Raw genomic sequence first — 27,814 nt, 5'->3', positions numbered from 1 at the left:
CTAAAACATGTACTCAACTGACAACTCAATTGATCGCAGCATCAAGCTGCCTGAGGCCAACATAGCTGCATAGCATGCTCCGCGTTCACCAAACTGTGTTCAAAGTTTCACTCTACTCCCTTTCAATAAGCTACCACTTCTTTCAATTCCTTTCTTATAACTTGTTCCCATCCCATTCGAGGATATATCGTGCTTCTTTTGGCCTAAAAGCTGCTGTTTTTAGCAAGCTATCATCCTTAAAACATAGCCTGATCATCTTAACTTTTTTGATCATTGCTATAGGCAGTAAGATTAAGAAATTTTTGCACAGCTTGTTGTTTGATATACACTCGTTTAAACGAGTGTCCAAGACTTATACAATTCTTCTGGAAAAGAGCTAATAGATCTTCCTCAGGTTTTCGAAGAGTCCTCTTTCAGTCATAATTCATGACTGTATCAATACCTCTTGATACAGTCGTGTGTTGGAATATATAACAAGAAGGCCCTTTCAATTCAGTTGGTCCTCCGACCCTTCATCCGCAGAGAAAATACTGCGTCGGTGTTTAATCACAACACGTTATGCTCTTGAAAATTCCTCATATTAAGCTCTTTTTATGCAAAAAAAAAAAAAAAAAAAAAAAAACGCTTTCGCAGCATCGTCAGGATGCTACGCTTTGTTACTTGATTGTATTTACTTTGACTATTCTAAAGCCTTCGGAGAAATGTCTATATAGAAATATCTATCAGATAGATATAGAAATATCTATCTGACCGCTTAGTGCCGAGCTTATAAACTTCGACAATGAATCGTGTCTTGGATAAAAGATTATTTGACAAATAGATTTTAGTCAGTTTCTGTAGGATCGACTACCTCCTCGAAGATTGAGGTGATTAGTGGTGTCCCGAAGAGTAGTTGTCTCGGTCATATCTTTTTTTTTTTGTTCGCGAATGATTTGCCTCTTGTAATTAAAATCTTGACTATTAAGCTTTTTTGCTGAGGACAATAACCTTCACAGAAAAGTTGAAAGTGACTCGGGCCAGCCGTTTCTACAAAAAGATCTTGATGCACTTTCACAGTGGTCACTTGGGAACTTAATGTATTGGAATGTTGATAAAACAGGTGTAGTGCTTTTTCTACGTGAAGGTCACCCTGGGTACAGATATATTATGGAAGATTCAGAAATTCTTTCGTTAGATATTGTTCAAGATTCGGGAGCCTTTTAGTAGGCTATTGAAGTTTGATAAACATTCAGGGGTTGTATCTTGAAATATCAATTATCAGATTACCAAACTAAAAGGAACATTTAAGAAATTTCAATGTTAGAAATTGTTAAGATGATGTACAAGATTCTTATTAGGCCGCTGGTGGAGTACAACTCTAGAGTGTGGCACCTGTTGAATAAATCGGATCGATTCCTGGTTGTAAAAGTACAAAAACTTGCAACTAAGTCTGCCCCGTACCTTAAGCATTTATGGTATTGGAGACGGATGAAGGCGCTTAAGTTCCCAAGCTTAAAATTTGGAATCGACGGAATCGATCTGACCTTATTAATACTTATTGTATTATCCATCATACTGATAATATAAACCCAAATTCAGTATTCCAGTTTTCAAGGTATCCGGCGACACGCCAGCATACGCATAAAATTTATCTGCCAGAACCTGAACGACGCATAAGAGTTTTTAGTTTTGTTATTATGGTTCACCAGTTATGGAACCCCTTGCCAGATGACCTTGTTTGCGCTGAAAGTTTGTTGTCGTTTAAGGAATGTATTGTAGGTACACCGTTTGCTCAGTGCAGTATAGGTATTGATGCATTTTCCTAGAGCTTGAGTAGTAAGCCTGTATAAGATTTGACGAACACATGAATATACAGTGCAAAGATTTCACGAACACATTCACGCCTACATTCACACCTACAAGACCATACACAGTTTCAGGGATACATTCACACCTACAAGACAATACACAGTTTCAGGGATACATTCACGAACACATTCATGCCTACAAGAATATGCTCAAAAGTGTATAAGATTTGACGAAAACATGAATATACAGTGCAAAGATTTCACGAACACATTCACGCCTACATTCACACCTACAAGACCATACACAGTTTCAGGGATACATTCAGGGATACATTCACACCTACAAGACCATACACAGGTTCAGGGATACATTCACGAACACATTCATGCCTACAAGAATATGCTCAAAAGTGTATAAGATTTAACGAACACATGAATATACAGTGCAAAGATTTCACGAACACATTCACGAACACATTCACGAATACATGAAAACTTACATTGAATAAACCAGAAAATAATCTGGTTTGGTGGGTATAATCTGGTTTGGTGGGTATAATCTGGTTTGGTGGGTACAGTCTGGTTTGGTGGGTATAGTCTGGTTTGATGGGTAGTCTGGTTTGATGGGTATAGTCTGGTTTAGGTTTTCAAAGAGAGTGAGTATGTTATTTGCTTGCGTGTATAGGAATTCCCATGTTATTTGCTTGCGTGTATAGGAATTCCCATGTTATTTGCTTGCATGTATAGGAATTCCCAGGTAATTTGCTAGCAAGTCTATAAATACACTTGTTATTTTATTCAATGAATAGGACTTCCATTTGGGGGTTGATTAGTGTATATTTCTACCCAGGGTCTTTTCTTTAGTTTCGAGGTCGTCACTGTGGCTATGATTGCAGGTATATGAATTCCAATGTTATTTGCTTGCTTGTATAGGAATACCCTTGGTATTTGCTTGCATGTATAGGAATTCCCATGTTATTTGCTTGCATGTATAGGAATTCCCATGTTATTTGCTTGCATGTATATGAATTCCCTTGTTATTTGCTTGCATGTATAGGAATTCCCATGTTATTTGCTTGCGTGTATAGGAATACCCATGTTATTTGCTTGCATGTATAGGAATTCCCATGATATTTGCTTGCGTGTATAGGAATTCCCATGTTAATTGCTTGCGTGTATAGGAATTCCCCTGTTATTTGCTTGCATGTATAGGAATTCCCATGTTATTTGCTTGCGTGTATAGGAATTCACATGTTATTTGCTTGCGTGTATAGGAATTCCCATGTTATTTGCATGCGTGTATAGGAATTCCCATGTTATTTGATTTCGTGTATATGAATTCCATTGTTATTTGCTTGCGTGTATAGGAACTCCCAAGTTATTTGCTTGCGTGTATAGGAATTCCCACGTTATTTTGGTTGCGTGTATAGGAATACCCATGTTATTTGCTTGCGTGTATAGGAATTCCCATGTTATTTGCTTGCGTGTATAGGAATTCCCATGTTATTTGCTTGCATGTATAGGAATTACCATGTTATTTGCTTGCGTGTATATGAATTCCCATGCTATTTTAATGGCTTATGTCCCCTCCCATGCTATTCTAAGAGTTTGTGTCCCCTTCCTATGCTATTCCAGAAGCTTATGTTCCTTCCTATGCTATTATAAGGGCTTTTCCGTGTGGTTTTTCTTTACTTGGTACCCATTAAAAACAAAATTTTTGTGTTAAATAAGTAGGCTAGTTCTTATATCTTTTAAAAGAGCTTTACGGGGTTTGAGAGACTCGATTGCTTGATTCCGTGTGGTTTTTCTTTACTTGGTGCCCATTAAAAACGAAATTTTTGTGTCAAATAAGTAGTTTTTGTATCTTTTAAAAGAGCTTTACGGGGTTTGAGACACTCTGTTGGCTGATTCCGTTTGGTTTTTCTTTACTTAGTGCTCATTAAAAACGAAATTTTTGTGTTAAATAAGTAGTTTTTGTATCTTTTAAAATAGCTTTAAGGTGTTTGAGAGACTCAGTTGCTTGATTCTGAGTGGTTTTTCTTTACTTAGTGCTCATTAAAAACAAATTTTTTGTGTTAAATAAGTAGTTCTTGTATCTGTTAAAAGAGCTTTAAGGGGTTTGAGAGACTCGGTTGCCTGATTCCATGTGGTTTTTTTTTAATTGTTGCCCATTAAAAACAAAATTTTAGTAACACAATCTACACTGTGAGCAGTGTAAAAACAAATCCTCTTGATATTATTTGAAGAAATCATTACATAAAATTTTTTTTTTTTGTACATATCTTTAAATGACAAAATATGCTTACGGCTCTAACAATTGTGCTCTATGATTGGTCAGAGACACGATGTGGCTTTCCCACTGGTATTCTATGTCCGGTTATTGACACTACCTAGTCTATTGCAAGTATTAAATCAGTATTTTCTTACGCAGTGGAACGATAAACATATAAGTCATATCTTAAAAAAAAAGTGAAGATGGAGCATTTTAATAAAGTGTGTTCACATAACAAGGTTATTGTAGCATTGAATGCCGACATGGAGAAGTATTTGAACTATAAAACAAGTACAATTGGTAGCACTATTGGCAATGTATGCATGCATTGTCACGACAGTAAGGAATTAAATTTCTTTGGAATACCGAAAAAATTCAACTCTTATGTTGGTGGTTATGCGAGATTGAGATCTCCAGAGATGATTGTACTCAAAGAGAATACCAACATAAAAATAATCGTTGATGATAGAGGACAACTCCTTGCTACTGTTGCAGGTAACATATTACCTACTGATATATTCAATCGTCAGCTTTCGGGTATTAGCATTCAACGGAAGGTCAATAAAAGAAAGGCCTACTCTTCTACTAATATCGTAAACCATATCTTGTCTACATGCCGAAACTGTTACCTATGTAAAAATAATGTGATAATAGACTGAAATTGCCAGAAAAATAAAAAGGGCATTGTCAAAAAATATCACTATGGAATATAAACATGAATCGATGAAAATAAAGCACCAGCAAACGTTACTGCCATTGATCAAACAGTCAATGAACCTAATAATATCAAAGACGAAAAGCATATTGAGCATGTTGATGAGACACCAGTAAAAACTGTGTATGACTCAAAATGGAATAATGATTATTCTACTGATTACGAACTAAGAGAAGACAATAGCTACAATATCAAGAGAGAACATGGTGAACTACTTTATGGAACAGATTCAATACGTCCAAAGTTAATCATTGATATTAATAATGTATCATAATATATTTTTGTATTAATATTCTTCATAGCATTATTTCATTAAAAATATTACATTGTTATGTGTTCATTATTTTTAGAGTAAGCTAAGCTAGCATATCAAACGTTTAGAATCTCTATTAAAACATTGGAGATGTAAGAAAAGGAATTTGCATACATCTATTGTCAGACACATGGGATAGCATTGACAAAATCTAGGTGTCAGAATGAATAAATTCATTATCAACATCCTTTATCGGATATGTCGAATAAAATTGATAAAATATAAGTGTCAGAGTGAATATTTTTTTTTATTAACATCCTTTGTCAGATACATCAAATAAAATTGACAAAATCTAAATTTCAGAATGAATAAAGGCTTTAACAACATCCTTTATCGGATATGTCGGATAAAATTGACATAATATAAGTATCAGAGTGACTAAATTCTATATCAACATCCTTTCCTCGAAAATATAGGATAAAATTGACAGATTCTAAGTAATAGAATGAATAATTTTTTTTTTATTAACATCCTGTGGCAGATACATCAGATAAATTGACAAAATATAAATTTCAGAATGAATAAATTCATTATCAACATCCTTTTGTCGGATATGTCGGATAAAATTGACAAAATCTAAGTATCAGAGTGAATAAATGCTATAACAACATCCTTTGCCAGATACATCGAATAAAATTGATATAATATAAGTGCCAGAGTGAATAATTTTTTTTTACTATCAACATCCTTTGTCAGATACATCAAATAAAATTGACAAAATCAAAATTTCAGAATAAATAAATGCTTTAACAACATCCTTTATCGGATATGTCGGATAAAATTGACAAAATCTAAGTGTCAGAGTGATTAAATTCTATATCAACATCCTTTTCTCGGATACATAGGATAAAATTGACAAAATCTGAATTTCAGAATGAATAAATTGTTTATAAACATCCTTTGTCGGATATGTCGGATAAAATTGACAAAATTTAAATTTCAGAATGAATAAATGCTATAACAATATCCTTAATCGGATATGTCGGATAAAATTGACAAAATCTAAGTATCAGAGTGACTAAATTCTATATCAACATCCTTTTCTCAGACACATAGGATAAAATTGACAAATTCTAAGTGTCAGTGTGAATAAATTTTTTTTTATCAACATCCTTTGTCAGATACATCAAATAAAATTGACAAAATATAAATTTCAGAGTGAATAAATTCATTATCAACATCCTTTATCGTATATGTCGGATAAAATTGACAAAATATAAGTGTCAGAGTGAATAATTTTTTTTATCAACATCCTTTGTTAGATACATCAAATAAAATTGACAAAATCTAAATTTCAGAATGAATAAATGCTTTAACAACATCCTTTATCGGATATGACGGATAAAATTGACATAATCTAAGTATCAGAGTGACTAAATTCTATATCAACATCCTCTTCTCAGATACATAGGATAAAATTGACAAATTCTAAGTTTTAGAGTTAATAAATTTTTTTATCAACATCCTTTGGCATATACATCGGATAAAATTGACAAAATCTAAATTTTCAGAATGATTAAATTCATTATCAACATCCTTTGTCGGATATGTCGGATAAAATTGACAAAATCTAAATTTCAGAATGAATAAATGCTATAACAATATCCTTAATCGGATATGTCGGATAAAATTGACAAAATCTAAGTATCAAAGCGACTAAATTCTATATCAACATCCTTTTCTCAGACACATAGGATAAAATTGACAAATTCTAAGTGTCAGTGTGAATACATTTTTTTATTTATCAATATCCTTTGTCAGATACATCAAATAAAATTGACAAAATCTAAATTTCAGAGTGAATAAATTCATTATCAACATCCTTTATCGGATATGTCGGATAAAATTGACAAAATATAAGTGTCAGAGTGAATAAATTTTTTATCAACATCCTTTGTCAGATACATCAAATAAAATTGACAAAATCTAAATTTCAGAATGAATAAATGCTTTAACAAAATCCTTTATCGGATATGACGGATAAAATTGACATAATCTAAGTATCAGAGTGACTAAATTCTGTATCAACATCCTCTTCTCGGATACAAAGGATAAAATTGACAAATTCTAAGTCTTAGAGTTAATAAATTTTTTTCTATCAACATCCTTTGGTATATACATCGGATAAAATTGACAAAATCTAAATTTTCAGAATGATTAAATTCATTATCAACATCCTTTGTCGGATATGTCGGATAAAATTGACATAATCTAAATTTCAGAATAAATAAATGCTTTAACAACATCCTTTATCGGATATGTCGGATAAAATTGACAAAATCTAAGTATCAGAGTGAATATTTTTTTTAACAACATCCTTTGGCAGATACATCGGATAAAATTGACAAAATCTAAATTTCAGAATGAATAAATTCATTACCAACATCCTTTGTCGGATATGTCGGATAAAATTGACAAAGTCTAAATTTCAGAATGAATAAATGCTATAACAATATCCTTTGCCAGATACATCGAATAAAATTGATAAAATATAAGTGCCAGAGTGTATAATTTTTTTTTTATTATCAACATCCTTTGTCAGATACATCAAATAAAATTGACAAAATCTAAATTTCAATATAAATAAATGCTTTAACAACATCCTTTACCGGATATGTCGGATAAAATAGACAAAATCTAAGAGACAGAGAGAATAAATTTTTTTTATCAACATCCTTTTCTCGGATACTTATCGGATATGTCGTATAAAATTGACAAAATCTAAGTATCAGAGTGACTAAATTCTATATCAACATCCTTTTCTCAGATACATAGGATAAAATTGACAAATTTTAAGTGTTAGAGTGAATAATTTTTTTATCAACATCCTTTGGCAGATACATCGGATAAAATTGACAAAATGTAAATTTCAGAATGAATAAATTCATTATCAACATCCTTTGTCGGATATCACAGATAAAATTGACAAAATCTAAGTATCAGAGTGAATATTTTTTTTAACAACATCCTTTCAGATGTTGTCAGAGTGACTAAATTCTATATCAACATCCTTTTCTCGGATACAAAGGATAAAATTGATAAATACTAAGTGTTAGTGTGAATAATTTTTTTTTTCAAAATCCTTTGCCAGATACATCGGATAAAACTGACAAAATCTAAATATCAGATTGAATAAATACTTTATCAACATCCTTTATCGGATATTTTGGATAAAATTGACAAAATCTAAGTATCAGGATGATTAAATACTTTATCAATATCCTTTATCGGATATGTCGGATAAAATTGACAAAATCTAAGTATCAGAGTGATTAAATTCTACATCAACATCCTTTTCTCGGATACATAGGATAAAATTGACAAATTCTAAGTGTTAGAATGAATATTTTTTTTTATCAACATCCTTTGCCAGATACATCGAATAAAATTGACAGAATCTAAGTGTCAGAGTGAATAAATTTTTTTTATCAACATCCTTTGTCAGATACATCGAATAAAAATTGACAAAAGAAAGACATGGAGTGTTCACCGCGACGGCGCATACATAGTGAGAGAGACATGCAAAGTCGACATAGCTTTACTTCATTTTTTAAGGTTAATTTAGGCGAGGTTACGTGCGCGCACGTAACCTCGTTGAAAAAAATAATTATTCACTCTAACACTTAGAATTTATAAATTTTATTCTATGTATCCGAGAAAAGGATGTTGATATAGAATTTAGTCACTCTGATACTTAGATTTTGTCAATTTTATCCGACATATCCCGATAATGGATATTGTTATAGCATTTATTCATTCTGAAATTTAGATTTTGTCAATTTTATCTGACATATCCGACAAAGGATGTTGATAATGAATTTATTCATTCTGAAATTCAGATTTCGTCAATTTTTTCCTATGTATCCGAGAAAAGGATGTTGAAAAAAAAATTTATTCCCTCTAACACTTAGATTCTGTCAATTTTATCCTATGTATCCGAGAAAAGGTTGTTGATATAGAATTTAGTCACTCTGATACTTAGATTTTGTCAATTTTATCTGAAATATCCGATAAAGGATGTTGTTAAAGCATTTAGTTATTCTGAAATTTAGATTTTGTCAAATTTATTTGATGTATCTGACAAAAGATGCTGATAAAAAAAATTATTCACTCTGGCACTTATATTTTATCAATTTTATTCGATGTATCTGGCAAAGGATGTTGTTAAAAAAAAATATTCACTTTGATACTTAGATTTTGTCAATTTTATCCGACATATCCGACAAAGGATGTTGATAATGAATTTATTCATTCTGAAATTTATATTTTGTCAATTTTATCCGATGTATCTGCCAAAGGATGTTGATAAAAACAAATTTATTCACTATAACACTTAGAATTTGTCAATTTTATCCTATGTATCTGAGAAAAGGATGTTGATATAGAATTTAGTCACTTTGATACTTAGATTTTGTCAATTTTATCCGACATATCCGATAAGTATCCGAGAAAAGGATGTTGATAAAAAAATTTATTCACTCTGTCACTTAGATTTTGTCTATTTTATCCGACATATCTGATAAAGGATGTTGTTAAAGCATTTATTTATATTGAAATTTAGATTTTGTCAATTTTATTTGATGTATCTGACAAAGGATGCTGATAATAAAAAAAAAATATTCACTCTGGCACTTATATTTTATCAATTTTATTCGATGTATCTGGCAAAGGATATTGTTATAGCATTTTTTCATTCTGAATTTTGGATTTTGTCAATTTTATCCGACATATCCGACAAAGCATGTTGATAATGAATTTATTCATTCTGAAATTTAGATTCTGTCATTGATATCCGATGTATCTGCCAAAGGATTTGGTAAAAAAAAAATATTCACTCTGATACTTAGATTTTGTCAATTTTATCCAACATAACCGATAAAGGATGTTGTTAAAGCCTTTATTTATTCTGAAATTTAGATTATGTCAATGTTATCCGACAAAGGATGTTGATAATGAATTTATTCATTCTGAAATTTAGATTTTTTCAATTTTATCCGATGTATCTGCCAAAGGATGTTGATAAAAAAATTTATTCACTCTAACACTTAGAATTTGTCAATTTTATCCTATGTATCTGAGAAAAGGATGTTGATATAGAATTTAGTCACTCTGATACTTAGATTATGTCAATTTTATCTGTCATATCCGATAAAGGATGCTGTTAAAGCATTTATTCACTCTGAAATTTAGATTTTGTCAATTTTATTTGATGTACCTGAAAAAGGATGTTGATAAAAAAAATTAGTCACTCTGACACTTATATTTTTTCCATTTCATCCGACATATCCGATAAAAGATGTTGATAATGAATTTATTCGCTCTGAAATTTAGATTTTGTCAATTTTATTAGATGTATCTGACAAAGGATGTTGATAAAAAAAAATGTATTCACACTGACATTTAGAATTTGTCAGTTTTATCCTATGTGTCTGAGAAAAGGATGTTGATATAGAATTTAGTCGCTTTGATACTTGGATTTTGTCAATTTTATTCGACATATCTGATAAAATATATTGTTATATCATTTATTCTGTCTGAAATTACTATTTTGTCAATTTTATACAACAAATCCAAAAAATCACTCTGATAAAGAATTTATTCATTCTGAAATACAGATTTTGTCAACATTATAATGTGTATCTGAAGAATGGATTTTAATACTAAATTCATTCAATACGAAACTTAAATTTCTTCAATTTAATGCAACATATCCGATAAAGGATCTTGTTAAAGCATTTATTTATTCTGAAATTTAGATTTTGTCAATTTTATTTGATGTATCTGACAAAGGATGTTGATAGTAAAAAAAAATTATTCACTCTGGCACTTATATTATATCAATTTTATTCGATGTATCTGGCAAAGGATGTTGTTATAGCATTTATTCACTCTGATACTTAGATTTTGTCAATTTTATCCGATATATCCGACAAAAGGACGTTGATAATGAATTTATTCATTCTGAAATTTAGATTTTGTCAATTTTATCCGATTCATCTGCCAAAGGATGTTAATAAAAAAAAATTTATTCACTCTAATCTTTAGAATTTTTCAATTTTATAATTTGTATTTGAGAAAAGGATGTTGATATAGAATTTAGTCACTCTGATACTTAGATTATGTCAATTTTAGCCGATATATCCGATAAAGGATGTTGTTAAAGCATTTATTCATTCTGAAATTTAGATTATGTCAATTTTATTTGATGTATCTGACAAATGATGTTGATAAAAAAAAATATTCACTCTGACACTTATATTTTATCAATTTTATCCGACATATCCGATAAAGGATGTTGATAATGAATTTATTGATTCAGATACCTAGATTTTGTCAATGTTATCCCATGTGTCGGACAATAGATGTATGCAAATTCCTTTTCTTACATCTCCAATGTTTTAATAGAGATTCCAAACGTTTGATATGCTAGCTTAGCTTACTCTAAAAATAATGAACACATAACAATGTAATATTTTTAATGAAATAATGCTATGTAGAATATGAATACAAAAATATATTATGATACATTATTAATATCAATGATTAACTTTGGACATTTTGAATCTGTTCCATAAAGTAGTTCACCATGTTCTCTCTTGATATTGTAGCTATTGTTTTGTCTTAGTTCGTAATCAGTAGAATAATCATTATTCCATTTTGAGTCATACACAGGTTTTACTGGTGTCTCATCAACATGCTCAATATACTTTTCGTCTTTGATACTATTTGGTTCATTGACTGTTTGATCAATGGCAGTAACGTTTGCTGGTGCTTTGTTTTTCATTGATTCATGTTTATATTCCGTAGTGATATTTTCTGACAATGCCCTTTTTATTTTTCCGGCAAATTCATTGTCTATTATCACATTATTTTTACACAGGTAACAGTTTCGGCACGTAGACAAGATATGGTTTACGATATTAGTAGAAGAGTAGGCCTTTCTTTTATTGACCTTCCGTTGAACGCTAATACCCGAAAGCTGACGATTGAATGTATCAGTAGATAATGTGTTACCTGCAACAGTAGCAAGAAGTTGTCCTCTATACTCAACGATTATTTTTATGTAGGCATTCTCTTTGAGTGCAATCATCTCTGGAGATCTCAATCTCGCACAACCACCAACATAAGAGTTGAATTTTTTCGGTATTCTAAATAAATTTAATTCCTTACTGTCATGACAATGCATGCATACATTGCCAATAGTGCTACCAATTGTACTTGTTTTATAGTTTAAATACTTCTCGTTGTCGGCATTCAATGCTACAATAACCTTGTTATGTGAACACACTTTATTAAAATGCTCCATCTTCACTTTTTTTTTAAAGATATGACTTATGTGTTTATCGTTCCACTGCGTAAAAAAATACTCATTTAATACATACAATAGACTAGGTAGTGTCAATAACCGGACATAAAATACCAATGGGAAAGCCACATCGTGTCTCTGACCAATCATAGAGCACAATTTTTAGAGCCGTAAGCATATTTTGTCATTTTAAGATACGTACAAAAAAAATTATGTAATGATTTTTTCAAATAATATCAAGAGGATTTGTTTTTACACTGATCACAGTGTAGAATGTGTTACTAAAATTTGTTTTTAATGGGCAACAAGTAAAGAAAAACCACACGGAATCAGGCAACCGAGTCTCTCGAACCCCTTAAAGCTATTTTAACAGATACAAGAACTACTTATTTAACACAAAAACTTCGTTTTTAATGAGCACTAAGTAAAGAAAAACCACACGGAATCAGGCAACAGAGTCTCTCAAACCCCTTAAAGCTATTTTAAAAGATACAAAAACTACTTATTTAACACAAAAAATTAGTTTTTAATGAGCACTAAGTAAAGAAAAACCAAACGGAATCAGCCAACAGAGTGTCTCAAACCCCGTAAAGCTATTTTAAAAGATACAAAAACTACTTATTTAACACAAAAACTTCGTTTTTAATGTGCACCAAGTAAAGAAAAACCACACGGAATCAGTCAATCGAGTCTCTCAAACCCCGTAAAGCTCTTTTAAAAGATATAAGAACTACTTATTTAGCACAAAAATTTTGTTTTTAATGGGTACCAAGTAAAGAAAAACCACACGGAAAAGCCCTTACAATAGCATAGGAAGGAACATAAGCTCCTGGAATAGCATTGGAAAGGGTCATAAACTCTTATAATAGTATGGGAGGGGACATAAGCCCTTAAAATAGCATGGGAATTCCTATACATGCAAGCAAATAACATGAGAATTCATATACACGCAAGCAAATAACGTGGGAATTCCTATACACGCAATCAAATAACTTGGGAATTCCTATACACGCAAGCAAATAACGTGGGAATTCCTACACACGCAAGCAAAATAACATGGGAATTCCTATACACGCAAGCAAATAACATGGGAATTCCTATACACGCAAGCAAATAACATGGGAATTCCTATACACGCAAGCAAATAACAGGGGAATTCCTATACACGAAAGCAAATAACTTGGGAATTCCTATACACGCAAGCAAATAACTTGGGAATTCCTATACATGCAAGCAAATAACATGGGGATTCCTATACACACAAGCAAATAACATGGGAATTCCTATACATGCAAGCAAATAACAAGGGAATTCCTATACAAGCAAGCAAATAACATGAGAATTCCTATACACTCAAGCAAATAGCATGGGAATTCCTATACATGCAAGCAAATAACATGGGAATTCCTATACACGCAAGAAAATAACATGGGAATTCCTATACATGCAAGCAAATAACAAGGGAATTCCTATACACGCAAGCAAATAACATGGGAATTCCTATACACGCAAGCAAATAACATGGGTATTCCTATACATGCAAGCAAATAACATGGGAATTCCTATACACGCAAGCAAATAACATGGGAATTCCTATACATGCAAGCAAATAACAAGGGAATTCCTATGCATGCAAGCAAATAGCATGGGAATTCCTATACACGCAAGCAAATAACATACTCACTCTCTTTAAAAAACCAAACCAGACTATACCCATCAAACCAGACTATACCCATCAAACCAGACTATACCCACCAAACCAGACTGTACCCACCAAACCAGATTATACCCACCAAACCAGATTATTTTCTGGTTTATTCAATGTAAGTTTTCATGTATTCGTGAATGTGTTCGTGAATGTGTTCGTGAAATCTTTGCACTGTATATTCATGTGTTCGTCAAATCTTATACACTTTTGAGCATATTCTTGTAGGCATGAATGTGTTCGTGAATGTATCCCTGAATGTATCCCTTTAACTGTGTACGTATGGTCTTGTAGGTGTGAATGTATCCCTGAATGTATCCCTGAAACTGTGTATGGTCTTGTAGGTGTGAATGTAGGCGTGAATGTGTTCGTGAATGTGTTCGTGAAATCTTTGCACTGTATATTCATGTGTTCGTTAAATCTTATACACTTTTGAGCATATTCTTGTAGGCATGAATGTGTTCGTGAATGTATCCCTGAAACTGTGTATGGTCTTGTAGGTGTGAATGTATCCCTGAAACTGTGTATGGTCTTGTAGGTGTGAATGTAGGCGTGAATGTGTTCGTGAATGTGTTCGTGAAATCTTTGCACTGTATATTCATGTGTTCGTCAAATCTTATACAGGCTTACTACTAGCTTGTTTGTTCGAGTAGAAGTATTTCTCATGTTTTCTCTCAGTTTTAGTACTGTTTTCTTTTCTTTGGTGCTTGCGATGTTTTCTTTGTGTTTATTGTTACGACAAGCACTGTGTGCTTGCTGTTTTGGGTGAAAATAAATACCGTGGCTTCTAGTATCCTAGTCTTATCTTTAAGACTTATCTTCTTACTCTTCCAGATCTTTTTTCAGCTGCAAAAACAAACCCAAAGGCTAGACTATTTTACTTTTTCTTTCTTAACAGACAGCTTTTCTAACTTAACTAACTTTTTACTTTTACTTTTTTCTTTACTTTTTTAGTGTCCTGTATTGATCTTGCCATCCTTGATTTATACAATGTAATCGCTAAAGTTAGTCGTAATTACATATTGCAATTACTGTGTTAACTTGGGTCATTTAAGAACAAATATTGTATTACTTTTAAATACATTATTATACCTACAAAATTGTAGCTATATATAGTCATTGTCATTTCACTTCGCCATGCTAAATTGATGTAAGCTAAGATACAGTGCCAACTTGGGCATCAAAATCCCCTAATGTGCTTTTTTTTACCCATGGACCTTGTCTATTTGTTCCTGCAGCTGCATGTTAAGTTTGTCATTACTGTCTTACTGCTGATTCCATTTGTCAGTGTTAAAGGGGCATATACTGCGTTTACAACTACATTACACTTTTTAATTATGAGGAGCGTAACTATAATTCTATCACTATGAATGAATGAATAAATGAATTTTATTTCCCTTTTAAAGACAGACATCACTAGTGGAGTATATAAAAAAAGAAAAAAATAAATTAAAGGAAAACGCACAAAACAACAAACAGACAAAATATCGTGAAGCATCCCACTACCGATTTCCCGCTAAATACATACTGAACTTCTCTGTTCTATTGTGCACAGCGGTGTACGGGTAGGGTATGTTATAATGACCACTAATCACTGCTTTAGGGAGGCGCAAAAGGAAATTTGCAAATTCGAAAAATGCAAGAACGTATTCTATGTTAATTTTTATCTGATAAAACGGCTCTCTTTTTCCCATTTTTCTTCTACCATACGATGTTTCCTATCGTGTTCATGATGGTTTTCTTCTATTAAAGCATATTTAACACAAAGTGGTAATATGCCTCGGCTTCAAAATGTCCGTAGCTAAATGGTTGATTATTAGTTTAGCTTGGTACTTCGGAAAAACATTTTATTCAGTAAATAACAACCGTGAATAAGTCCAATAGGCTTTAGACCTTTTGACTATTCTGAACAAAATGGCTTTTCAAAATTTCTGTCAGTTTCAAGGGGTATATCTAAAAACGGTAAGAGGAGCTTGTTTGCTCTCTGATCACTCTTCAACATTCCCCTCAACATACCCTGAAGGTTTCAACTTAATAAATTCAGCCGTTCCTTGGATATTACGAATACTCCCTTTTGGCAACCATCCTGCATATAGTGTATTTTGATTTTGTTCAACATCCCCCTAATCATACCCTGAAAGTTCCACCCTAATATTCTAAGTTTTTTTGAAGACTCAGAATCAAACATGCCCACTTTTCCCAGTAGCAAACTTTATATATAAACAATGGATAACTTACATAACTTATCCAGCTCCAGGGGCTATGGACGCTATGTCATCTCCGGAGGCATAGTTATTTGGCCGTTAGACTATATTGAATAAGGTGGCAATTCAAAAATTTTGATCGGATGTCTCTGGGGGGAAGGCAGCTAAAAAGGGCATGGAAGTGGGGCTGGTTGCCCTCCAACCACTTGTCTACGTCCCCCTTAATGTGCCCTCAAATTTTCAACTTACTACCTAAATGTCCCCCTCAAAGTTTCAACTTAATATCCTTGGTCGTTAATACTCTTGGCCTTTTTGGATATAAGAAGAATTAAACATTTCCCCTTTTCTCAATGACAAATCCTACATGTAAACAATGAGCAAATTATATAATTTACAATCCTTGCCCCGGGGCTGTTGGGGGGGCATGACATCCCTTAGTAGACCTTTTAACTATTTTGAACGAAATGCCTTTTTCTAAATTTTGATCAGATCTGAGGGGAGGAGCGTCTAAACAGGGCAAGGGGGTGACTGACCTCTGATCACTGCAATTTCCCCCTCAACATACTCTGAAAGTTTTGAATTAACATCCTCAGCCGTTCCTTAGATATTGCTGCTACGCCCATCTGATAACTAGCATGCGCATAGTGTGTTTTCATTTTGTTTGACATCCCTCTCAGGGTTTCCTTAAAGTTTTACCTTAATACACTAAGTCTTTTTGGAGAACCAGGATTAAACATGCCTCCCCCCCCCCCCAAAAAAAATCAACAACTTATAAGTACACAATGGGTAACTTGCAAAATTTACAGTCCTTGTCCTGGAGGGGGGCTATGTCAACCCCCCAGTGGCATAGCTATTTGACCTTTAGACTATTCTGAACTAAATGGTTATCTAAAAATTTTAATGAATGTCTTTTTTCGTGGGGGGGGGAGTGTGGTAGCAGGGTTGGTTGCCCTCCGATCATTTTTTACTCTTAAAAAGGCACTAGAACTTTCAATTTCCAATCAAATGAGCCCCCTCCAATGTTTATACGACCGCCCGATCCATATGAAGTGGCTCTAGAAAAATAGATAAATAAATAAGAAACCATTGAAGCCTTATGGCTTTTTACTGTAGGCAGCGCTAGAGTTGTGCTTCTGAAACAGTTTTTGGCTTTGGATAAGATTTAAGAATGAATTTACCATATCTGCTTTATTCTTTTTGTCCAGATAATCATGTATCGATTTTTGTCATTGTGAGCTTTCCTGATTTTTTTTTTTTTCCAGTGAAGCTCATGTTTGACGTGAAAATTTGATTGTTATTGTATATGTTGTTGTAATAAGTCGACATAATAAAATAGATTGATATTTGATTTGAGCAGAAAGAATTCCTTCTTCAAACTTCTAAACAGCGTAATTCTTTTTGAGAGTCCAAGTCGGTCTTAGTGAAACGTGAAAGTGTGTCTCGATTAAACTACATTTTTGTTCTTGCCTCTAGTCATCGCTGGTGCACCATCTCCACCGAAACCTAAAGTGGTTGTGCTGAGACTATGGAAAAATGGCTTCTCATTGGACGATGGCCCTCTACGCACCTATGACGAGCCAGCTAATAGATCGTTCTTGCAATCAATCAAACAAGGGTATGTAATTATATATCATCAAAATGTTCTATATTATGTGTAAAACTACGGATTAGAAAACTTCAAAAAAAAATTGTAGTATCATCAAAAAACTATAGAAACCCACCAAACACTTAAAATACACAAGGCAGGATGTACACAGAATTGAAATTTGTGACCCAAAAATAAGAAACTAAAAATAACGATAAAAAATATAAGCGAATAATGAAAATAAGAAATTGTAGGAAAAAAAGAAATAATAAAAAAAGAAATAAAAATAAGAAATGGAAGCGAATATTTAGTGCCTTCAAATGGGCATCACAGAATTAAAAAGGACCAGAGCTGAGCAGAATTCTCTGCCAGAGCAGAGAATTGGAACAATTAAAAACTAGCTTAACTTTACCTTAGACCTTAGTTCCTCCTGTGCCTCCAGAGGCACCCAGGGCATCCACGAAAGTCTCCAGTCATCTCGGAAATGTGCTGCAGCTAGTACGTCTTCCCATTTGGGTTGTAGGGACGCATGTATATTTGAAAAGTCTCTTCTGTATGAATGTTTTTGTTTCGCATTGAAAAATCTTGTCCGGGGGCATGCATGGGTCGTGGTCGTTGAGATCGGCCCAGTATTCTTTTGTTTGGATGTTTTGGTTGCGGTTAAGTTTCTCTGTCGGGTTTTCCCCTCAGGTCCTGGGAGTGGGGTGCAAACCCACTGTCCAACCCTCCTCCTTTACACAGGCTTGGGACTGTCGCAAAAACTAGATTAAACTGGTTTTGATTTTAATCCAGGAAAATTTGGATTTCAATTAAAGGCTTAAGTTTCTTTGGACTAAACCAAAAATTTTCTTGGGAATAGCAGTTCTTTTGTTTTTATGCTTTCTAGGAAAGTCAAAATAGTAAGGTCGGGTCAGTTTAGTCTCCAGGACATAGGCCATATAAACAAAACTGAAACAAATGTGCCTATTGTGCTTATGGTTATAGTAGGCATTTTATCTTTGGGCCAAAGTAAAGGAAAAGTGAAAAAGACGAATACAATATAAATAAAAAATAAAAGAATAAGAAAGTTACAAAGTTAGATTTGTGGCTCTACAACTAGTTCCGTGATTTTGCAGGGTAACGCAAGGTGACTTTATATATAAAAAAAAATAAACCTGTACACTTTCATTATGTTTCTATACTTAGTTGTGTGATTTCGCAAAGTAACAATAGATGGTTTTATTTTCTCCAATACAGACTTGAGATTCTTTTCATGCCTGTTTCACGTATTTTTTTAATCTAAATTATTGCCACAATTAGCAAAATTTTTTGGTAAAATCCGTCCTGCTTTGCAATATATTTGCAAAATAAGATATATTTTTGACCTGGTTTGACACAGCATTGTAATGAACATAGGGTAAATAGCTGTGAATAAATTACAATATATACCCTTTTAGTGTATTACTGGTATTTGTTTTTATAAAAGGAAGCACCATGATAAAACAAAAGAATTGTCTCGTTGTACTACAGTTCTGTGAATACTATTGAACATGCAGCAGATGCTTTCAGATGACAGGCATGAAAAAAACTTAGCATGTTCTCTTTTCTGAGAGCCACAGAGAAAAATTATTTTACCTCAAATTCCCAACAGAATACAAGTCCCCTCACCCCCTTCCCTCAAAACAAACTTCCTGTGGGTTTTTAATCGATCCCCTTGCCAAAAATGATTAGCAATTTTTTCCCTCGGTATCCCTCCCTACTTCTCCACAAACGGCTTTTCCTGAAAGTTTTAACTCAATTCCAGCCGTGGGAAAAATGGGGTAGACTTGCTAATGTATACAAGTTAGTGATGGGAAGATGCCGAACTCTAGTCCGAATCTGACTCTAATCCCAATTCCATCTCGATGTCTTGAGTCTTGCACGATTATTGATTCCGGTACAATTCCGAGAATAATTTTTACACTGTCGGTAACAATTTTTAAACTTTAGATAGCCGCCAAGAGTTTAGATTGGCATTAAACGTGATTCTGATGCAACAGGTTACTGTCAGTAATTGGCTATTTCTGGATGTCAGACTTCAAAAGTAACAACAAAAAATATACTCAAAAGTTAGTCGCGCGCCAGGAAATTGAAGTCCTTTTTCGTCAGTGGTACAGCTAGGAAACCATAAACTAAGAACTGTAACCCCTGTAAAGGGCCGTATTTTTGGAATTTATCTTTTCTAGTAAATTTACTTCCTTGTTCTGCTGAAATAGGCTGTGTCTCTTGAATATATCAATAATTACGTTCAATTTTTTTTTGTATTCAACCAAGGTAATTGATTCTAGAAGTACAATTTGATTGTATTCCAAGTCTAAGTTAAGATACCAGAATGGATTTGACCTCCCCCTTTCCCGCTTCAAATTAAACAATTTGTAGAGATTCCGTTCCAGAGGTTCTCAACCTCATTCAAGTCAACCCTCGTGCATCTCAACCCCCATGCAACTCAACCTCTATTCAAATTAATCCCGTGCCGTTCAAATTCAGTCAGTTCAACCCCATGTTGGTCAATCACCATGAAACTCAACCCCTTTCATCTCCGACACCTTAGATTAACCCTATTCATCTGAACTTTCCTTCAAATCAACTCTCATTCATCTCAAACCCCTTCTGCTAAACCTTCGCTCAATTCAATCCCGTTTAGCTCAACTCATTTGCAACTCAATCCCATTCATCTTTCTCCCTCTCAACGCAGCCCCTTGGAAATCTCCCATCTCCTATAATTCAACTCAGTTCCGACTGAAAGTCAGAGTCTACATAGCATCCATTAGAGCTGTATTATTCTACGCCTGTGAAACATTGCAGAAGAAGCTAGCGTTTTGGACGCGTTCGATCACCGCTGCCTTCGCTATTTACTTTGAATCAACAGGTGGTCTAGAATTCCCAATATCAAAGTAAGAAGTCGCTGTGGCCAGTCTGAAGAACTATCTTTCGAACTATCGTCATCAAAAGACGTTGCCTCAAGCTTCTTGGCCACACCTTGCGTCACCCAAACGTACGATATGTTGAGGCGTCCTCATCTGCAAGACAGCACCATCCTGGAGACGACATCGGCGGAGGACAGAAGAAAAATCTTTGACAAAAATCCAAAGAGGACATTGAACCCTGGGGAAGCTTCCAGAAGCATGGTAGGAGATGAGACGGAGACTGGCTGAAGGTCGCCGGGGAGGCTGCAGCCGACAGATCGAAGGGGTCGTCAGAAGTTTGTCAGAAGTTTGACTCAAATGAAATGATCTTGTATTCATTGGTTAGTCCTGGTTTTCTCAAAAAATGTTTTCCGAGAAAAAGGTATTTTTCGAAGAAAAATAAAGAGCCGTGATTAAATGAAACCCAAAACGAACAGTAATTAAAGTGAATGATTAAGCAAACAAAAGATAACAGATATTGACTGCTATGGATGAACAGATGAATCCTAAAATGAATAGAAATTAAAATGAATAATCCAGTCAAGATTAAAGCAGGCAAAAATTACCACAAATAAGAGGAAGGTGTACTCTCTCTCCCTAAACTCCATAAGGTCCCAACTTTGGGCGCTGGATCTCAAGGATTGCAAACTTACCTAACAAAATTCCATTTCAAGTTAACAATATGCTGAGCATTGACTGTCGAAGTTGCAACTGAACTTTCTTAATTAGTAGGCCTACTAATAAATAAAAGCGTCAAAAACAGGAACTCTCAAGCAGTATCAAAAATTATCTTGATATTTACTTGACCTGTTTCATGTTAAGGTTGCTAACTAAGCAGTACTGCTACGTGCAAATCACTGCATGTAAATTTACTGTCCAGTGTTAGAGAGTTCCAGTATTAGCTTTGTTTGAAAATCAGTGAGCTATCATTTTTTTAAATAAAAATTTGGATGGTATTTACGTCCAATCATGGTTGTGGCGTCAGACGCAAAACTACCTCTAACCCATAGTAACCGAAATATTAAAGTGTTAAAAATACTGTTGTCAAATGAGGAAGAATCGCCATTTGAAGCCGATTCGGGAATCGTAATTGTTATTTCGGCTAATCTTATTTGTAAAAGTTTATCGTCAAAACAAATTTTTGTGAGTTAAGAAAAATATCAATAATAAAACTTGACAAAATTTTAATGAAATCTACTGACTGATTGTACAACGGAGAAAAAATCGCTTCGGGGTTCTGGTACCCGTTGCATAACTTCCTGTGATTGTTTTAGAAAGGATTGGCTGGGTGTTACCGATAGTACAAACTCTATAAAATATGATTTGATGCTCTTTATTTTCTCTACGAAAAAGGAGGATAATATCCAACGTGCTGATATTCTTGCATTAAACAGTTACTTTATTTTAACTGTACTTCTTCATAAGGCCACACCCATACCCCCCCCCTCCCTTGAAATTTTTCACGACTCGTAAAAACGTAACAGAGATGGATATAAGCAAGTTTTGATGCGTTTTTCAAAGTTTTTCTTGTATCCCCCCCCCCCAGAAAAAAAAAACTGGGATGTGCCCTTGCTTCTTCACTATAATCTTGTAAAAGACTGACGAATTGTAAAAAAAGATGCTTACATTTCCCACAGGTCTTTTGCACTGTCTACCCGGGACGTGTAGCTCTTTGATGAAGCAACCATATTAAATTCATATTAAATGGCTTTAGGGAGGCAATGGTACTTAAAAAAAAATTATCTGCCTCACTTCAAAAATCGTATTTATAATAAATTAATAAAAAGTGGCTCAGTTCTTCTCAGTGTAAAAAAGATCGATTATTCGTATTAGTACAAATTGAATCATTGATAGACAGACATTAATTGAGAGATAGACATTAATAGATAGGCTGCATTAGCCGTCATGGATCGAATTCATGTCCAATTCAGTATTTGAATGGTCTATTCATTTGTGTTTATGTATTTGAGCACTGAAGACGGCTTAGCCGGGGCCTTTGCCGAAACACGTGTTTTTTTTTTTTTTTTTTTTTTTTTTTTTTTTTTTATTCACTGGCTGAAAATCATTCTCGTTGCTTGTGTTGTCTTTTTGTTTTCTAGATCCTTTTAAGTTCTTCGTTTTTTGTACTTAAATACTGTCGTGCTTTGCTTGAAAGCTGTACCTTAGTTTTTGTGTAGCTGTGCCTAGTTTTAGATAGTGTACAAAGTCTATTCTAAGGAAATAATTACGGGCAAGAAATTAGGTTAAAAATATATATAATTTTTCTTTAACTTAAACTCTTATTTGATTTAGTATCCCAACTGGAAATGGTTATTTGTCCAAACTACTTGTAACGTATATATTAAAAGTAATATAGTCAATATTAAAAGTAAACGCAAATGCATGATTGATCGTATAGAAGGCTCCATGGCCGGAAGGGCAGGGGAAAAAAACAGAAAAAGGGAAAAGAAAAATACCTTAAAAAGGAAAATCTTTGAAATCATGATTAGAGCATTCTTTGTGTCTGATAAATCGTTCTAGGGTGATGTTTTATCTTGTCGATTAAATTTTTGGAATCAGCCAGAGGTCGTATGGAGCCAAATCAAGTAGACATTTCCTTTGTTGTCTTTTGTTTTCATTGTCATGCCGTGAATTTGATCCCGTTGATGAAGTTACCTGAAAGCATCTCCATAAAAATCCAAACAGGAGAAGAAGAAGAATTTTCATCGTACAAGTTTATATGGCATCGCTTTCCTATGAGACCGACTCTGCAACTTTTGAGGAGTCAATTAAACCTATTCCTTTTTTCTGAAAGGCCACGCCTTGCACAGAAATGATCTTAAGCTGTTAACAAGATTTGGGGTGATCTTAAGCTGTTAAAAAGATGGGGCAGATGGCTTCACTTAGATACTCCGGTCACCAAAAGCTGCCGTTTCATGAGATGCGCTGTTTAGACATGGGAAGAGAGCCAAGGGGGTCCATCGAGGCTGTTTCTGAATTTGCAAAGAGTCTATGTGCCTCTGATTTAGCATTCTCACAAAAATCAGGAGAGAGGGGCAGGGATCCATTATGATCAGATTTGACCTTGCTTTTTACGAATTTTACGACGTAAAAATTAAGGTCGCAAAAATATACTATACAAAATTTAAAATAGCAAATATATAAATTCGCATCGTTTATTTTATTTAAAAGCCAAATTATACCATTGACACTTAAAAAGAGTATTTAAGTTTAGAATATAGTTTTCATTTTATTGATTTTTTGATACTTACGTGTTATACCGACCATACCCAAGAACTGAAGTTAGGTTAATCCTAATGAAATATTTCAAAATATGATGAAAATATAATACTTTAGTAACAAAATTATGGAAACTACAACAGAGAATTATGGAAAGCGGGCCGCCCAGAACGCATTATATTAAATACCTAACCTAACCGGCTCTATATATTAAATATTTAATTAAAATATACTTGCACATTAGTTTATCTCACTCAGGGTAAGCTGATTATCTATGAGTGTTTACAGAGAAACTGGTTTTAAACAGATCAACAACAACAGCGTGGTCCGTATAATACGTAAGTACCTATTTTTCTGTATGCACGTACAAAAAACATATCCAAAATTTAAAGACATTTTGTATTCTTTCCGCAAATAATTTCACAGAGTTCTTTGGTTTTAATGAATTCTGAACTTGTAGTTTTAACGAGTTTTTATCAAAATAATGCACACTCATCTTATTTCTAAGGCAGAATTGCATGAATTAGGGTACAGATTGGTTCCATATCTAACATACTCTTCGGAAGTTAGTCTCAGAAACTATTTATTGGTTTCAGGTTTTAAAAATGGTCCCGGTGAGTTTTAGCCTCGACATTGGATTACTGTACTTGAAATGAATCTTTTTTTTTTCTATTTTATGAACAGGGTTCAAAATTGGGAAATTGTCGGATTAAACGTATCTAGTTTAAGAAACCTTGTTGAAAATATATGATTAGTTGATTGCGTTTCCCCATTCGACACGATCTATTAGTCGGATTAAAAAATTAAAGCCTAAAGGACTTAAGTCCTTTAACATACTCTTCGGAAGTTAGTCTCAGAAACTATTTATTGGTTTCAGGTTTTAAAAATGGTCCCGGTGAGTTTTAACCTCGACATTGGATTACTGTACATGAAATGAATCTTTTTTTTTTCTATTTTATGAATAGGGTTCATAAATTGTCAACAGGGTTGGGAAATTGTCGGATTAAACGTATCGAGTTGAAGAAACCTTGTTGAAAATATATGATTAGTTGATTGCGTTTCCCCATCCGAAACGATCTATTAGTCGGATTAAAAAATTAAAGCCTAAAGGACTTATCATAAGTCCTTTATGTAAGAAAAATGATTTTTATTGGAGTTATGCTGCCTTCACATCAAAATCCAAAAAGGAGAAACAAACTTCGGATTCTGTCTAAATGATGTCCTACCTATCGTCTCATAGGTTTGTTATTTTTTTTATCTTCTAGAGAAGTTCCTATGGAGTTAGTTCGTGAAGCCAAAGGTGGTAAGGTTCATTTGGATATGGATGATTGTCGTGATCAAGACTACGCACCTGTGAAGTCTAAGTTTAAATCTTTTGCTGGACAAGGGCATATGCTTGGAAGGTTGTTTTTCTATATTTCTTATTTTTTTATACTTAATTGGCTCATACTTGTAAGCAAGGCCGTAGCTAGGATTTTTATTCGGGGGGGGGGAGGTATTACCAAAAAAATGCCTTTAAAAAAGTGACAAAAATTTGTTTTTATGAAATTTTTGTTACGTTGTTAACGAGTCGGACATAAATTTCTGGTGGGGGTTAAAACCCCCTAACCTTATCGTGCTGATTAGCTTTTTTTTATTTTCTGACAGAAATATAAATCGCCTGTCTTCTTAAATCGTCAATTGTCGCCAATAATATATTGGTTATCGCTAATATTGTATTAAATTTTTGTAAATTATGAAAATTGTGTAATTATCACAAATGTAAAATATGTACGTATTATAGCTGAAAAATTATGATTGGATCATTGAGAGGGCATTTCTTTTTCGCATTACTTGTTGTTCACCTATTATTTAAGTAAATATATTATTGTAAATTGTTAAAAAAAATTAAAAAGAAGTTTCTCAACAAAAATTAAAAAGCGATAATAAAACCTAAAAGGAGAACAGATAACGTCATTTGAAGTCTAAATGTGGACAATGAGAACTACCAATGGATAAATGAAACTTAAAAAGGACAAAAGTTTAAACAAGGCATCAGATTAATTTTAAAGCAAACTGAAATTAACGGGAATGTGTTTTTGTTTGTCACAAAAAGTAGAATAACTTGAAAATCGCTGAAAAGCCTCTTTCTTTCGTCTTTTCCTTCTTCTTTTTCTCTTCTCATTTTACTTGAATCATTTGTATTAATGCTGCATATTGTTTTTAGTCCCTAATGGCTATAGCCTCTTGGCACTGTTGTCATATATGCATTTTTTTTATGATTAAACGCAATTTTTACTATTTAAAAAAAAGAAAAAGTTCTTCTGATCCCACCTTGATTTGTCGATTCTGACACAATTAACGATTCTTAGAATACTTAACGCTTCTTATAATATCGAAATTATTATAAAGCTTTCGGTAACCACATCACCCAATTATGTTCCTATTAGAAATGCTTGTATTTTCTATCATAGTATACTTTTTTACGTAGTCTCTCTAGAACAAAACCTTTCTCCCTTGTCTCTGTTCCAAGAACGTGCTTGATACAGTCTGTCTGGGAAGTCACTATAATGAAGGGAAAAAAATTCTATAGTTTTTTGCTTTGTTTTCGCAAATTTTTACCAACCTTCAAAAAGAAAACACAATAATCTTCTTGTTTAAAGAGTTATGTAGAACTCTTTCTATTTTCTTAGAATAAATGCTTTTGTGAAATTCAGTTTAGTTTCGCTTTTTAAAAATACTTTTTTTCGATCCCTTGTTATTCTAAAGTATAAAAGAATCGATAGGTAGATTAGTTGAGTAATAGATTTCAAAATTAAACTTAAAATGCACCATCATATTCCCCCGCAAGGCTGTATGGCTAGGAGCGCGCGGAGAAAAAAAACACCAACAGTAAAAAAGCAAAAATTAAAACCAGACATACTAAGGAAAAGAAAGTGTCAAACTACCGTCCACCACTCATTACTTGCCGATAACCAAGCCACAGCAAAGTCACATGCGTGATAAACACTGAAAATGCAGTTCCGACTTAGCCTAGAGACATCCACCGTGTGGTGTGAATTTCCTGGCAGTGTGAAAAGAAGCCAAGGAATTGAAGTCCGACCTGAGTGATGGAGTTTGAATGTTACTAAAATTATGAAGATGATTGGTAGAAGGATCAGAAACATAGGAGCTTCGCGGTTTACTTGAAGAAGACAATAGATACACATGAGAGAACATAATATCTTCTCCCCCCCCCCCTGGGCAAGTAGTTCTTGGGCCATTAGGAGATACGGTATTATTGACCCCAATGCTGCCATAGGCATATGCATTGCAGCTTACAATAGTGGAATAAATGGACACCCATGGTGTTCCCTTTAAAAACAAAAGGTCTTTCACGTTTTCTGTTTTTGTATTTGTTATATATACTGTATGATTGTTTGGTTTATTATTATGCTTGTGTGCTTGTTCTATAAGTTTTATCTTTGTTTTGTTTGTGCTTGTCTGTGTGCTTGTTTCATTGGCTTGTTCATTTTTCTTTTTTTTCTTTTTTTTTGCTTGTTATGTATACTGTGTGATTGTTTGGTTTATTACTATGTATGTACGATTATTCTATGAATTTCAATTTTGTTTTTTTTTTGTTTTTTTTTCGTCTTTTTCTTTTGCTTTTTTTTATACTCTGTTCATTATTGTGTTTTTAACGGGTTATAAATAAATTCAATTCATTAAGGGGACTTTAAATCAAGTGCCGATATTTTAAAAAAATTGTTAAAATATCTTGTTTCATTGGCTTGTGGTGTTTTTTTTTTTTTTTTTTTTTTGGCTT

At 33.4% G+C, this 27,814-nt stretch overlaps 2 protein-coding genes across 2 annotated transcripts in view; one reads left to right on the top strand and one right to left on the bottom strand.

Annotated features, from left to right (window-relative positions):
* Positions 1–26,243, top strand: part of LOC148953979 (NSFL1 cofactor p47-like) — a 57,331-nt gene extending 31,088 nt beyond the window's left edge. The window contains exons 5-7 of the mRNA XM_089086061.1: positions 17,776–17,917; positions 25,296–25,433; positions 26,237–26,243. Coding sequence (XP_088942187.1) covers positions 17,776–17,917; positions 25,296–25,433; positions 26,237–26,243 — 287 coding nt within the window. The remainder of the gene's footprint in view (positions 1–17,775; positions 17,918–25,295; positions 25,434–26,236) is intronic.
* Positions 26,244–26,948: 705 nt separating this feature from the next.
* Positions 26,949–27,814, bottom strand: part of LOC148953978 (adhesion G protein-coupled receptor V1-like) — a 6,677-nt gene continuing 5,811 nt past the window's right edge. The window contains exon 3 of the mRNA XM_089086059.1: positions 26,949–27,136. Within this exon, the coding sequence (XP_088942185.1) occupies positions 26,949–27,136 (188 nt within the window). The remainder of the gene's footprint in view (positions 27,137–27,814) is intronic.

Source organism: Artemia sp. Qi Xiang Cuo, chromosome 3 (assembly GCF_049724085.1).
Source record: "Artemia sp. Qi Xiang Cuo chromosome 3, ASM4972408v1, whole genome shotgun sequence".
NCBI classification, from domain to species: Eukaryota; Metazoa; Arthropoda; class Branchiopoda; order Anostraca; family Artemiidae; genus Artemia; species Artemia sp. Qi Xiang Cuo.
Note: the sequence above shows the minus strand (reverse complement) of the source record. Positions and strands in the feature narration are given on the sequence as shown.